The 10,772-nt window shown below is 71.8% G+C and overlaps 2 protein-coding genes across 5 annotated transcripts; one reads left to right on the top strand and one right to left on the bottom strand.

Annotated features, from left to right (window-relative positions):
* Positions 1-32: 32 nt before the first annotated feature.
* Positions 33-2,488, top strand: CCNP (cyclin P). Of its 4 annotated transcripts, none has more exons than XM_059719143.1 (8): positions 33-346; positions 491-551; positions 649-776; positions 1,005-1,172; positions 1,250-1,405; positions 1,651-1,809; positions 1,924-2,078; positions 2,155-2,488. In XM_059719143.1, exons 1-8 carry the CDS (start codon positions 128-130, stop codon positions 2,447-2,449), a joined length of 1,341 nt encoding a protein of 446 aa, XP_059575126.1. In that variant the 5' UTR covers positions 33-127; the 3' UTR covers positions 2,450-2,488. The 4 variants fall into 4 exon arrangements, with proteins under 4 accessions (XP_059575126.1, XP_059575127.1, XP_059575125.1 ...); XM_059719144.1 differs by having other exon boundaries at positions 646-776; positions 1,074-1,172; XM_059719142.1 differs by having other exon boundaries at positions 646-776.
* A 544-nt stretch (positions 2,489-3,032) lies between these two features.
* MAP3K10 (mitogen-activated protein kinase kinase kinase 10) lies at positions 3,033-9,435 on the bottom strand. Its single transcript, XM_059719391.1, has 10 exons — positions 8,533-9,435; positions 7,039-7,219; positions 6,803-6,951; positions 6,557-6,732; positions 6,232-6,472; positions 5,209-5,331; positions 4,906-5,044; positions 4,703-4,815; positions 4,026-4,592; positions 3,033-3,797 (listed from the first exon to the last, which is right to left on the bottom strand). The coding sequence occupies exons 1-10, from the start codon at positions 9,167-9,169 to the stop codon at positions 3,490-3,492; spliced, it is 2,634 nt and encodes an 877-aa protein (XP_059575374.1). The 5' UTR covers positions 9,170-9,435; the 3' UTR covers positions 3,033-3,489.
* Positions 9,436-10,772: the final 1,337 nt, after the last annotated feature.

The following is a 10,772-nucleotide window of genomic DNA, read 5'->3' as shown; positions in this document are numbered from 1 at the left end:
CGGCCGCAGCCTCCTGCCCCGCCGGGGGAGGCACCAGCGAGGCAGCTGAGCCCAGTCCCGGTAACGAGCCCTTCATTAGGGGCGGGCTCCTCCCCGCGTCCCGGGGCTGCAGCCGGAGCCCGGGCAGATGGTAGCGGCCGGGGCGGGGATGGGGGGCGCTCTCCCTGGGTCCCGAGCCCCCTTCCCTCCCCACAAACCTCTGGGCGGGGCACCCAGGGCTCCTGGCCGGGGGGGGCAGCCCCAGCCCAGCCCCCCCGACCCGGCTCTGCCGCAGGAGAAGCGGGAGCCGCTGCGCTGCACCAACAGCCGGATCCCGGCCCCGATCCCGCCGGACGCGGCGGGGAAGGTGCGTGCAGCGCCGAGCACCGCGGCGGCCGTAATGCCTGCAATAGCAGCGCACTCGGGCTGGGGGCTCTGCGAGCCCGGGGGTGGATGCAGGGACCAGCTTCGTGACCCCCCCTCCCTCCCTCCCCCATTGCCCCCGTTACAGAAGAAGCCGCCGGGGGCCCGGGCCCGAGGGGAGAAGCCCGCAGCCAGCAGCCCCCCCGCAGGTAGGGCCCGATCCTGGTCCTGGGGTGGGGGGCACAGGCCGGGCTGGACGCCTGGGTCCTGCTCTGGCCTGCGGGGGTGACAGGGCCTGTCCAGCAGGGCCCGCGGCCGGGGGGCAGCTGCAGGGGCTGGGGGCCGTGCCTGGGTCCGAGGTGGCGCGGGCCGTGGAGAGCCTGGGGCTGGCACTCGAGCGCGACTACGCCGCAGACGTCCTGGCCAGCCTGGCGGTGAGTGCCCCGACGCCCAGGGTCTCCCCGGTGCTGGGGGCGAGAGCCGGGGCGCCCGGACGCCTGGGTTCCCTCGCAGGGGACAGTGGCGGGGCCTGGGGGGGGTCAGAGCAGGGAGTTGGGGGTCGGGAGAGGGGGTGCCCCGCACACCTGGGCTCCCTGGCAGGGTCCAGGGCCTTGACGGGCTGGAGCAAGGGCCTGGGAGCCCGTACGCCTGGTTCCCCCCAGCTCTGGGAGGGGAGCGGGGGCCCGGACACCTGGGTCCCCTGCCGCGCAGGGTCACCGTGCCCCCCGCAGAGGCCGCCGGCCGGCTGGGCACCGCGGGGCTGGGAGTCGGCACGAGTGGCGACGGCCGAGATGCGGGCGCTGGTCGTGGACTGGCTGGTGCAGGTGCAGGTGGGTGCCGGGGTCCCCCTCCTTGCCCTAGCAGGGCCCCTGGCCCGCCCGCCGTGCCTCAGTTTCCCTCCCCGCAGGAGTGCCTGGGCCTGGCGGACGACACGCTCCACCTGGCCGTGCAGCTGCTGGACGCCTACGGCCAGGCCGGCCCCGTGCGCGCCCGCACCCTGCAGCTGCTCGGCCTCGCTTGCCTCTTCCTCGCCTGCAAGATGGAGGAGACGCACTGCCCCACTGTACGTGGCGTGGCGCCCGCACGCCGGGGCTCTCCCCCCACCCGGAGGTCTTGGGGGCAGAGCTCAGGGCACGGACACCGGGGTTCCCTGCCCAGCTCAGGAACGGGGACCTGGGTCTCGGAGGTTACAGGGGCCAGACTCCCGGGTTCCCTTCCCAGCTCGGGGTGGAGGCAGGTGTAGGGGTGGTTGGGAGCCCAGACACCTGGGCTCCCTCCTGCTCAGGGGGGCCGGGGCTCTCTCCGCAGCCGGCCACGCTCTGCTTCATGACCGAGGACATGTTCAGCCACACGGCACTGCTGCGCATGGAGCGCCGGGTCCTGCGACGCCTGCGCTTCCGCCTGCACCGCGCCAGCCCCGCCGGCCTCCTGCGGCTGCTGGCCGCGCTGGGACACTGCTCCCCCGAGGTGGGCACCGCGCCCGGGCGCCCAGGTTCTCTCCCAGCAGTGGGAGGCAACTCGCACCCGGTTGGCTCTAGGGGGGCCCCTGGGTCCCCACTGAGCCCCGCTGTCCCCCCGCAGACGGGCGCCCTGGCCATGTACTTCCTGGAGCTGTCGCTGCTGGAGGCCGAGTGCGTGGCCTTCGCCCCGGGGCCGCGTGCCGCGGCCGCCCTGAGCCTGGCGCAGCGGGTGCAGCAGGATGCGGGGGGCCCTAGCGCCCCCGCCCCCCTGTGCAGGTAGGTCCAGGCCTGGTTGGGCTGGGGAGTGGGGTGTGGGGAGAAGCCCCCGTTAACTCCTGCCCTGCCATTGCAGCGAAGAGGAGCTGCGCGCCCTGCATCCCCCCATGGCGCGCGCCGCACTGCGGGCCGGCTCCGGCGCCCTCCGCTCCATCTTCCTGAAGCACTCGCGGCCCCAGCACCTGGGCGCCAGCACCAGCCCCGCCATTGCCCGCTCCTGCTACCTCGCCCGCTGCCTGGCACCCGGGCCTGAGCTCCCTCCCCGCAGCCTGGGCCAGTCCCCCCCCGCTGCCCCAGTAGTGCCCACTTTGAGAGGGCTACTGGGTGGGGAGCAGGGGCCTGGACGCCTGGGTCCACCTGCTCTGCTGTGACTCCTGAGCCCCTGCCTGGCTGCTGAGGGCACTGAAAGGGGGGGGGGGGGTCGGGGCTGGGTTGAGGGGGGCTCTCCCCCTCTCCCAGCTGCCTGGGGGGGGAAAAAAAAGCAAGGAAAACAGAAGTTTGTGGGGGAAATGGCCCCAGATTTGTCTAATAAAGAGTGTTTTAGCCTTACCGCAGCCTCCGCCTCTGTCTGGGCCCCGGGTGTGGGGACAGGCCTGGCCCCAAGGCTCCCGGGGCTGGGGGCTGAATTTGGCCCAGCTCGTGACACGGGCGGTGGGAGAGGAGCTCTGGGCAGGGGGGCAGCCTGGGGGGGCGGTCCAGCTGCTGCTCCCCAAGCTGCAGGGACTGGGGCCGGGGCCTGGTAGCTCCCCCCTTGCAGCTGCTGGGGGGCTCTGGATGTCCCCAGCCCCGGTGGGGGCTGCAGTATTACCCTGGGGGGGGGGGGGGGCTAGGCTCTAGCAACAGCGGGTCGGGGGGGGGTCCATCTCCGCAGGGCCCCCCCCCCGGTGCCTGCATCCCTGTCCAAGGCAGGGGCCTTCCACAGACCTGCCCCCCCCCCCCGCCAGAGGGTCCCAGATGTTGGGGTAGCACCCAGGCCTCCATGTACCCCTGGATCTGACCCTCCCCAGTGCCCGCTTGTGGGGGAGGCACGGCAGGGCCCTGCGGCGCAGCCAGGCCACGGCTCTTCCTCGCTCTCATTCATATTTTTTTTTTTTGTTTTTTTTTTTTTTGTACAAACAGCACAAGAGATTTAAATAAGGTGCAGGGGGAATCGTTGTCCCCCCGCCATAAATACACCCCCCCACTATCCCCCCCAGCCGTCCTGGCACAGCAGGGCCCAAGCCGGCTGCATTGGTGCGTGCGGTGGGATCTCTCAGGGCCCCGGGCCGGAGGGCTGGGTCCATCCTGGAGCCCCCAGAGCCCAGCAGCTGTGGGGGGAAGTCCTGGTGCCCCCCCAAGAGCCTGGGGGGGTGGGGCCCAGGTCAGGTCAGGGCCGGGCCCTGCAGATACATTCACGGCACCGGCGCCAGGGCTACCGGGACGCGTCGGCTTCCAGGTTGCAGCAAAGCGGCACGGTGCTGTCCCGAGTTTGCCCCTCCACGTCCATGTCCAGCAGGCTCGGGCGGGTGCTGGAGCCGCCCGGGGGCTCGGGGCCGCGGCTCTGGCCGGAGACGAGCTTCCAGGGGTCGAGGCGGGGCCGGGCAGGCGAGGGACGAGGCCGGGGCGCGAACTCCAGCGTGCGCGGCCTCTCCGCCGCCTCCAGGGGCCGGCGCCACGCCGGGGGGGGCAGCAGGGCCTGGGGGTCGGGTAGGTGTGGCGACTCCAAGGCATTGGGGATGCCTGCAGGGATGGACGGGGGTGAGCTGAGCAGGACCCACAGGACCCCCACCCCAGGCTGGGCCCCAACCATACTTTGCATCCCTGGGCCCCTCACTCCCACCATGCAGGGCCCACCTAGCCCATTGCCCCACGTGCCCAGGCAGGTGATGCCCCCCAGGACCTTGTTCCCGCTGCGGCCCAACAATGGAGGCTACGTGGGGTGCACGGTCGGGGCGGTTGGGGTCTCACCGGGGTCCGGTCGCAGGGCACCGTCGGAGGGGGTGCGCCGGTGCCCGCGGCTCACGGCCCGGCTGACCGTGACGTGGGTGGGCGTGAGCGACTGACGCGGCTCCTTCTTGAATCTCTCGGCCCGCAGGTCAACCAGGGGGTTGTGGCAGGCGGGAGCGGGCACAGGCGTGGGTGGCTCCTCGACCGGCTCCGGGTCCGGCCCCGGCTCCGGCTCCGGGTCCGGCCCCGGCTCGTCGCTGTCCGAGGGCAGCAGCGACTTGGTGGAATTGCAGTCGGACGAGGGCGAGGACAGCGACAACCGTGTGGCCGAGCTGGACGGTGGCCCCCGCGCCCCCCGGCTCCGCCGCCACCCCTCGCCCGTTGCCGGCAGCTCCGCGCCCAGCGCTACGGCCGCCAGGATGGAGGCGCAGCCCAGCAGCGCCGCCTCGCTGCGCTTCCACGCGGGCCCCGGGCCGCGCCGCGGGAGCTCGCCGGGCGCTGGAGGGGCGATGTCCCCGGGGGGGGACGGGAACAGGGAGGCGGGCACGGGGGAGCGCGGGGAGCTGCCAGTCGTCTCCACATACTCCTCTGGGGGGGACGGAGGGGCAGGATCAGTGCGGGATGGGGGCTGCCCCCCAGATCCTGGGAGCCCTGGGGCAGGGGTCTCGGCCCCCCACCCCGGCTCAGGCCGCACTCACCCATTTCCGTGAGGCTGGCGAAGCCGATCACGATGGGCACGTGCTTCGGGGACTTGCCCAGGTTGGGGGCGCTGGACGACCACTGCTTGCTGCCCTCGCCCAGCGCCTTCAGCCTGCGGGGGGGCAGGGGGGTGAGCATGCATGCCCAGCCTGGCTGGTGCCCTCGCTCCCGGCCCGCAGCCCCCTGCCGCCCCTCACCTCACCTCTCCTCCCCGCCCAGCCGCTCCTTGTGCAGCGTGGAGCTGGGCCCCCACGTGCGCCCCTTCTTCTTGTTCCCCATCAGCTCGTCCGGCTTCAGCCCCGCGCTGCGGCCCCACGTCTGGCTCCCGTCCATGGGGGTGACTGCAATGGCATATGGGGGGGGGGGTTAACCGCTGGGGGAGTGAGGCGCACCTGGGGGGGGGCAGGAGCGGATGGAGCCTCCTGGGGCAGGTAAAAGCAGTGGGGGTGGGGGGGCTGCAGATCCCCCCCCCAGGAGAGGAGAGCGGGGGGTGGGGGGCACTCACGGCGGATGGCGCGCAGGCGGGGGATGATGCTGGGGCTGCCGGGGGGGCTGGCGCCGGCGGCCCCCAGCCGTGCCCGCGTGTCCGTCCCGGGTGAGGCTTGCACGGTGATCTTGTGCTCGAAGCCTGGGAGGGAGGGGGGGGGGGTCAGGTGTGGCGGGTGCACCTGGACCCCCCCCAACCTGACTTCAAGTTGGTGGGCAGTGGCTGTTGCAGTTGCCATGGCAATGGGTATTGGGGGAGTGGGGCTGCGATCATTGCTATGGCAACATGGGGGGGTTGCATCCTGGAGGGCAGGCTGATGTGGTTGCCCGGTAACATGTTGGGGGGGGTGTCTGTCCCAAAGGGCAGACTGACGTGGTTGCCGTGGTAACGTGGGAGAAGGGTGTACCCGCAGGCAGGCTGCCGTGGTTGTCGTAGTGACGAGTGGGGGGGGGCGGGGAGCTGTTGTGGGTCAGGTACCTGAGGGGGATGTGGCTGCCACGGTAACCCGTGTGTGCACGGGGGTGTGCAAGCCCAAGAGCAGGCTGAGGTGGTTGCCATAGCAACGTGTGTGTGGGGGAAGGAATGCACCTACCGGAGGGCAGACTGATGGTGTTGCCATGGTAATGTGTAGGGTTGGCTGGTGGGGGGGCGGGGGCAGGCTGTGGTTGCTATGGTAACATGTGTTGCCTGGTGCCTACCAGAGGGCAGGCTGATGCAGTTGCCATGGTGATGTGGATGTGTGTGTGTGTGTGGGGGGGGCATACCCAAGGCAGGCCCCTGCAGTTGCTATGGTAACATGTGCATGCCTGGGGGGCATGCACACCTCACATACCTCAGGGCAGGCCAAGGCGGTTGCCCCGGTAACATGCGTGTGCATGCATGGGGGGGGACACATCCCCAGAGACGGGCCAAGGTGGCTGCCACGGTAGCATGCGCGTATGTGCGTGCACGCATGAGTGTGAACACGTGGGGGGGGGCACGCACGCCCCATGCCCCCGGGGCGGGCCAAGGCGGCTGGCGCGTGGCGGGGGACCCACGTACCGGAGGGCAGGCTGATGCGGCCGCCGTCCCGGAGGCGCAGGCGCCCGCGGCGGAAGTGGCCCTTGCGGCGCTTGATGCGCGGCGCCTCCAGATGCAGCTGGTGCATGAGCAGGTGCAGCTCCCGCTCCACCACCGCCAGCTCCCGCGCCGCCAGCTCCCGCGCCCGGCGCCGCAGCTCCTCCTCCTGCGTCTTCTGCTCCCGCGCCGCCCGCACCAGCTCCTCCTCCCGGCTCCGCAGCTCCTGCGTTGGCGGGGCGCAGGGTGGGCGTGGGGACCCCCACCCGTGGCTGCGGGGTGGGTTGTGGGGTCGGGGGTGCCCACCTACCTTCTCCTTGGTGCGCAGGTCGTCGAACATGCTCTGGATCTCCCGGCGCCAGTCGTCCTGCAGCGAGTGGAACGAGGCCACGGGCATGGCCAGCATGGCCGAGCGCTCGATGGCCTCCAGCCGCGCCACGATGGCCCCGAAGGGCGGCCGGGCGTGCGGGTCGGGGTCCCAGCACTCTGCAACGGGGTCACAGGGGTCACGACCTCCCCACAAACCCGTGTTTGCCCCCCTTCCCCGGGCACTCACCCTGCAGCAGGCGGGCGAAGGGCTCGGGGCAGGTGGACGGGATGGGCAGCGTCAGCTTGTTCATGGCCACGCCGTAGGCCACGGCCAGCGCGTCGATCTCGCGGTACGGCACCTCGCCCGTCAGCAGCTCCCACAGCAGCACCCCGAAGCTGCGCGCCCGCAGGGAGGGGGTCAGGGACAGCCGGGACCGCCCCCCCCTCCGGCATCCCCCAGAGACCCCCCCGGCCCCCGGGCACCTCCAGACGTCGCTGCTCTTGGAGAAGAGCGAGAGGCGGATGACCTCGGGCGCCATCCAGGCGTAGGTGCCGGCCGCGCTCATCTTGGTCGTCTGGTGCCACTCGCGCGCCAGCCCGAAGTCGGTGATCTTGAGCGTGCAGCGCTCCAGCGCCTCGTCCGACAGCTGCTCCAGGATCAGCACTGCGGGGGCAGCGCGGGCATGGCAGCGGGGGCCCGGGGTCTCCCGGGGCAGGGAACGGGCTCCGAGCGGCAGCTAGAGCCCCCCCACCCCCCGCGGCCCTGACCGCTGGAGAGCACGGTCGCAAAGCCCTGGCCTGACTGCGGGCTGAGATGCAGCTGGCCCTAGGGTAGGTTAGTGGGGGTTTATATGGGGACCTGGCGCAGAGATGCAGCTGGTTCTGGGGTGGAGCAGGCGGTGTCTTACGCAGGTCTCCCTGCCCTGCTTGCTTGGAGGCGGCTCGTGCCACAATGACACAGCCAAAGCCAGAACCCAGGCTTCCTCGCTTCCCACCCCCGCCGGCCTCTGCAGCTGCTGCCTGGCATGGTGCCCCCTCCCTGCCCGCCCCGTGCCCGGTGACCCAGAGCGGCCGATACTGCGGGAGTTTCGGTCACGGTGGCGTGGCGCTCTCCCCCGCACAGTGCCACTGTGGCGGAGGCGTGGCAATGAGGGGGACCCCCCCTACGCTGGGGGCATGGGCGCCTGCGGGGGCATAGTGACCCTGCCCTTGACCCCCGCGTGCAGCCCCCCGGCCCCCACCCCAGCACCTGCATCGGGAGCCTGGCCTGGTCAGGCTCCTGGCACGCACGTGCACGTGTGTGTCCACCTCTGATCAGGTCCTTGCACACGTATACATGTGCACACGGACATGCGCACCCAGTGGCCTTGATTAGGCCTCGTGCACGTCCATACATGCGTGTACCTGGTGCCTGGGATCAGGCCGCTTGCACAAATGGGCATGTGCACATGTACACAGACGTGCTCACCCTGTGCCCTTAGTCAGGCCTCTTGCATGCACGCACAGCCACACACACACAGGTGTGTACACGTGCACACATGCACCCAGTGCCCTTGAGCAGGCCTCTTGTGTGCATGGGTACGCATACGTGTGCACACACACCACACATGTACACACCTGTGCATGGTTAGATATTTTACATATGTACATGCACTCCCCCTGCACACACATGCACACTCACACCGCTGCACACACATGCATATGCACAAGCACACTCACATGTGCACACAAACCACACATACACACACGTGTGCAAGCACAGATCCCCTGGTGCTTAGGCTTAGGCCTCTTACACATGCACACGCACCCCAACACACATGCATGCGTGCACACACACACACATATGCATGTACACACATGCATGCACACACAAAATTGGGCCCTGCAATGAGGCCTCTCACACCCCCGTGCCTTCCTCCCTCCCGGCACCCTCGCTCAGGCCTCTCGCACGTGCCCACGCCCCCGACCACCACTCACCGTTGATGGACTTGAGGTCGCGGTGGATGATGGGCACCACGGCCTCGTCGTGCAGGTAGTTCATGCCGCGTGCCACCTGCACGGCCCAGTCCACCAGGACGTGGGGGGGCACGCGGCGCCCGGCCAGCGCACGGCTGAGCGGGCCGCCGCGGGCGTACTCCATGACCAGGCAGAGGTGCGGGGGGCTGAGGCACACGGCGCGCAGGGCGATGATGTTGGGGTGGCGCAGCAGGGCGAAGAGCCGTGCCTCCTGCCGCACGCTCTCGGCCGCGGCGCCCGCCTCCTCGCCCGGCTCGTGGCGCGCCGCCTTGACGGCCACCTCGCGCCCGCGCCACGCGCCCTTGTACACCTTGCCGAAGCCGCCCACGCCGATGATCTCGTCCAGCTGCAGCTCCTCGAAGGGGATCTCGGGCGGCCCGCTGGCCACGTAGGCCCCGGGGAAGACGCCCACGCGGCCGCCCAGCCGGCCCGTCCACCAGCCCTCGTCGCCCGAGACCTGGGCGTCCCGCGACAGCAGCTCCACGCGGTCGCCGCGCCGCAGCGTCAGCTCCTCCTCGCCCGCCGCCTCGTAGTCGAACACGGCCGTCCACACCGGGCCCTCCGCGGGCGCCGGCCAGGCCTCGCCGTCCTCCGCCATGCCACGCTGCCCGGGCTCAGAGCGGCGTCGGGGCCCGCGGCGTGCGGGCCTGCTTGCCGCGCATGGTCCGGCACCGCGCCTGGGGAGATGGCCCTCGCCAGCCGGGGGCAGCGGGGATGCTACCCCTTGCCCCTGCCAACAGCTCCAGGGATGCTACCCCCTGCCCGCTGCACTGCGGATGTTACCCCCTGCCAACCGCTCCGGGGATGCTACCCCCTGCCCCTGCCCGCTGCACTGCAGATGCTACCCCCTGCCAACCGCTCCGGGGATGCTACCCCCCCGCCCCTGCCCCTGCCCCTGCCCGCTGCGCTGCGGATGCTACCCCCTGCCGACCGCTCCGGGGATGCTGCCCGGGGATGCTGCGCCCTGCCCTGCCCGCTGCACCCGCGGCCCCGGGGAGCGCGCGCCGGGCGCCGGGCGCGCGGGGAGCGGCCCGCGGCCCCGCCAGCTCGGCTCGAGCTGCTCGGGCGGGGAGGCGGCGGGTCCCGCCGGGGCCGTCCAGGAGCATGGCCCGCCCCCGGCCTCGGCCCCGCCGCCGGCTCCGTGCGGGCTAATGGTGTCCAGCCCGGTGCCGGCGCCGTCAGCTGGTGCGGGGGCGCGGGGGGGCCGGGGCCCGCGGCTGCCTGGGACTTGTAGTCCGCGCCCCGGCCGTGCCGCCGCCGCCGCCGGATCGGGGCCCGACCACCCCGCCCCGCCCCGCCCCGCCCCGGCAGGAGCAGCCTCTGCGCCCCCCCCGACAAGGGATCTGCCCCCGGCGGGGGGGCAGCTGCAGGGATGGGGCTGGGGCTGGGGCTGGGGCGCGGGGCGGGCAGGTCCGCAGCGGAGCCAGGCACGGGGGGGTGCGGGGCGGCTCTTGGAGGGTTTCCCGAGCTCGGCACAATGGGGCATTGTGGCTGCGGGCAGGATCGGGCCCCGCTGCACCTGCCGCCGGCCCGGATCCCCCCCCCCCCGGGACCCGGTGCGCTCGCCCCCCCCCCCCCGGAACCGGTCTGGCCGGTCGGGCGGGTCCGGGCCGGCTCCAGCGTCTCGCCGCCCCGGGCGGGGGGGGGCGCCTGGGTCCCCCCTCACTGCCCCCCATCCCCCCGTGCCTCAGTTTCCCACCTGCCCCACCGGGGCGGGGGGATAGCACTGGGGGGGTTAACCCTTGATGTGCCGCAGCGAGAGGCTGGGGGAGCCCCCTCCCCCCACAATACAATCCTGCCTGACATTAACCCTTTCCTTGCTGCACCCAGCGCTGGCGGGGGGGGGGGTCCCCCTGACCCTTCGCCACCCCCTCGCCCCGTATCATGCCCGGGTGGGGGGGGGCATCCTCCACTAATGACCTCACATGGGGCGGGGGGTTTGAATGGGATTAACCCTTTATGTGCTGGACTCCTGCTCGCCCCTCGCATGGGGGTTTAGCGACCTCCATTTAATGACCACCCGCCCCGCACCTCCTCAACACCCCCCTTTCCCCCCCCCAAATCCTTTTGCGGGAACAGGGTGCGTGTCCCTTTAAAACCAGAGGGGAGGGGGGAGCGCAGGTTCCTCTCCAGCGGCGGAGGGGCGGGGCGCCCAGAGGCTCCTCCTCCTCGTGGCCCCGCCCCCGCGGTGTACCTCCTTC

The sequence above is a fragment of the Alligator mississippiensis genome, chromosome 15, assembly GCF_030867095.1.
Source record: "Alligator mississippiensis isolate rAllMis1 chromosome 15, rAllMis1, whole genome shotgun sequence".
NCBI lineage: Eukaryota > Metazoa > Chordata > Crocodylia > Alligatoridae > Alligator > Alligator mississippiensis.
The sequence above is the reverse complement of the archived record's forward strand: the minus strand, read 5'-3'. Positions and strand labels throughout refer to the sequence as shown.

Coding starts and splice junctions, on each gene's coding strand:
- CCNP (XM_059719142.1), top strand. CDS start 128: ATGGTAGCGGCCGGGGCGGGGATGGGGGGCGCTCTCCCTGGGTCCCGA. Junction 347..490: donor CGCCGGACGCGGCGGGGAAG/GTGCGTGCAGCG, acceptor CCCCCGTTACAG/AAGAAGCCGCCGGGGGCCCG. Junction 1,406..1,650: donor AGGAGACGCACTGCCCCACT/GTACGTGGCGTG, acceptor CTCTCTCCGCAG/CCGGCCACGCTCTGCTTCAT.
- MAP3K10 (XM_059719391.1), bottom strand. CDS start 9,169: ATGGCGGAGGACGGCGAGGCCTGGCCGGCGCCCGCGGAGGGCCCGGTG. Junction 4,816..4,905: donor CGGCTGGGCGGGGAGGAGAG/GTGAGGTGAGGG, acceptor GCCCCCCCGCAG/GCTGAAGGCGCTGGGCGAGG. Junction 4,593..4,702: donor CGCCAGCCTCACGGAAATGG/GTGAGTGCGGCC, acceptor CGTCCCCCCCAG/AGGAGTATGTGGAGACGACT.